This window comes from Seriola lalandi, unplaced genomic scaffold (genome assembly GCF_002814215.2).
Source record: "Seriola lalandi dorsalis isolate HSWRI2012SDOR001 ecotype SW California unplaced genomic scaffold, Sedor1 jcf7180002054590, whole genome shotgun sequence".
Taxonomy (NCBI): Eukaryota; Metazoa; Chordata; class Actinopteri; order Carangiformes; family Carangidae; genus Seriola; species Seriola lalandi.
In genome coordinates this window covers 269,786-272,606 of record NW_019525143.1, presented here as the reverse complement: position 1 = coordinate 272,606, position 2,821 = coordinate 269,786, and the positions used below count along the sequence as shown (strand labels likewise).

The window sequence follows — 2,821 nt, the reverse complement described above, 5'->3', positions numbered from 1 at the left end:
CATCCACCTCCATCTCCCTCCATCTACCTCCATCCCCCTCCATCTACCTCCATCCACCTTCATCTACCTCCATCCACCTTCATCTACCTCCATCCACCTTCATCTACCTCCATCCACCTTCATCTACCTCCATCCACCTTCATCCACCTCCATCTACCTGCATCCACCTCCATCTACCTCCATCCACCTCCATCCACCTCCATCTACCTCCATCCACCTTCATCTACCTCCATCCACCTTCATCTACCTCCATCCACCTTCATCTACCTCCATCCACCTTCATCCACCTCCATCCACCTTCATCTACCTCCATCCACCTCCATCCACCTCCATCCACCTCCATCCACCTCCATCCACCTCCATCCACCTTCATCTACCTCCATCCACCTCCATCTACCTCCATCCACCTGCATCCACCTTCATCTACCTCATCACCTGCATCCACCTCCATCTACCTCCATCCACCTTCATCTACCTCCATCCACCTTCATCCACCTCCATCCACCTCCATCTACCTGCATCCACCTCCATCCACCTCCATCCACCTCCATCCACCTTCATCTACCTCCTACCTCCATCCACCTCCATCTACCTCCATCCACCTTCATCTACCTCCATCCACCTTCATCTACCTTCATCCACCTCCATCTACCTCCACCTCCATCTACCTTCATCTACCTCCATCCACCTTCATCTACCTCCATCCACCTTCATCTACCTCCATCTACCTCCATCTACCTCCATCCACCTCCATCTACCTTCATCCACCTGCATCTACCTCCATCCACCTCCATCCACCTCCATCTACCTGCATCCACCTCCATCTACCTTCATCCACCTTCATCTACCTTCATCTACCTCTACCTCCATCCACCTCATCCACCTCCATCCACCTCCATCCACCTCCATCTACCTGCATCCACCTCCATCTACCTTCATCCACCTCCATCCACCTCCATCCACCTCCATCTACCTCCATCTACCTCCACCTACCTCCATCCACCTCCATCCACCTAATCATTTATTAGAAAACGGCTCCAGTTGTTGTTGGAAACTGAATTTATTACTTTTTGTTTGTTTCCGAGCGTCTGTGTAAGAATGAGAGTGTGAGCGTCTGTCTCTGTGTCCGCAGTGTTTTCCCGCTCTGGACGTTGATGTATTAGGACAACGATGTGTCCCCCCCCCCGCCGCGTCCTGCTGCTGCTCTCCTGCGTCCTGCTGGTTCTGCTGGTTCAGTTTCCTGGGGTCCGGTCCAGACCGGCCACGGAGGACACGGACACAGGTAACACACTCCGCAGAGTCTGAGTCTGGATCTGGAACGTTTCTCTGTGACCACGACGTGAATCTGACGTTTGAGACACTTCCTGTTTGACTTTTTCACTTTTCATTTACGGAATGATTCATTAAGCAGCTGCAGTTTGTGGTTATTACCTGAAACCGAGCGTCTGTGACTCATCATTGATTATTATAAAGACTCGTGTGGAACATGATGATGACAGCGTAGATTAATATATTACAGATGTGAAAACGAGTTGAAAACGGCTGCATCGTCTCATCTGATGATGTTCAAAATGTTTTCACTGAGAATAATCACTCTTTGAATCAAAGCTGCAACTAATGATTGTTTTCATTATTGATTAATCTGCCTCAATTAATCGATTCTCTGCTTTTTCTATAAAATGAACGAAAATAGTGAAAGTTGCTCAGAGAACAAAATAAAGTTCAGACGCTGAAGAGTAAAAAAAGAATCGATCGGTTTCACAGATATTCAATAAAACATCTGATATTTAAACAATAAGAATCACAATAATATAATTAATCATCAGATTTCAGAAGCTTGAACCAGCGACTGATGCAACAACGAGGAAAATGAATCGACTGAAAGGAGATATAGATATATTTGTCTCTGTCTCTGTCCTCAGTGTCTCTGTCCTCAGTGTCTCTGTCTCAGTGTCTCTGTCTCAGTGTCTCTGTCTGTCCTCAGTGTCTCTGTCTCAGTGTCTCTGTCCTCAGTGTCTCTGTCTCAGTGTCTCAGTCTGTCTCAGTGTCTCTGTCCTCAGTGTCTCAGTCTGTCTCAGTGTCTCCGTCTCTGTGTCAGTCTGTCCTCAGTGTCTCTGTCTCAGTGTCTCAGTCTGTCCTCAGTGTCTCTGTCTCTGTCTCAGTGTCTTTGTCTCAGTGTCTCTGTCTGTCCTCAGTGTCTCTGTCTCAGTGTCTCTGTCTCAGTGTCTCTGTCCTCAGTGTCTCTGTCTCAGTGTCTCAGTCTGTCTCAGTGTCTCTGTCCTCAGTGTCTCAGTCTGTCTCAGTGTCTCCGTCTCTGTGTCAGTCTGTCCTCAGTGTCTCTGTCTCAGTGTCTCAGTCTGTCCTCAGTGTCTCTGTCTCAGTGTCTCAGTCCTCAGTGTCTCTGTCTCAGTGTCTCTGTCTCAGTGTCTCTGTCCTCAGTGTCTCTGTCTCAGTGTCTCTGTCCTCAGTGTCTCTGTCTCAGTGTCTCAGTCTGTCCTCAGTGTCTCTGTCTCAGTGTCTCTGTCTCAGTGTCTCTGTCCTCAGTGTCTCTGTCCTCAGTGTCTCTGTCTCAGTGTCTCTGTCTCAGTGTCTCAGTCCTCAGTGTCTCAGTCCTCAGTGTCTCTGTCCTCAGTGTCTCTGTCCTCAGTGTCTCTGTCTCAGTGTCTCAGTCAGTCCTCAGTCTGCTCTCAGCTCAGTGTCTCTGTCTCAGTGTCTCTGTCTCAGTGTCTCTGTCCTCAGTGTCTCTGTCTCAGTGTCTCTGTCTCAGTGTCTCTGTCTCAGTGTCTCTGTCTTCACTCTGTGAATGATAGAAAAGCTTCTT

General features: G+C 48.6%; 1 protein-coding gene across 2 annotated transcripts in view; it reads left to right on the top strand.

The window, feature by feature from the left end:
* Window positions 1–2,821, top strand: part of fgfr1b (fibroblast growth factor receptor 1b) — a 32,235-nt gene that overhangs the window by 20,198 nt on the left and 9,216 nt on the right. For both annotated transcript variants that reach the window (XM_087177339.1, XM_023419054.2), the window contains one exon: window positions 1,133–1,282. In XM_087177339.1, coding sequence (XP_087033465.1) covers window positions 1,171–1,282 — 112 coding nt within the window. In that variant the 5' untranslated portion in view covers window positions 1,133–1,170. The remainder of the gene's footprint in view (window positions 1–1,132; window positions 1,283–2,821) is intronic.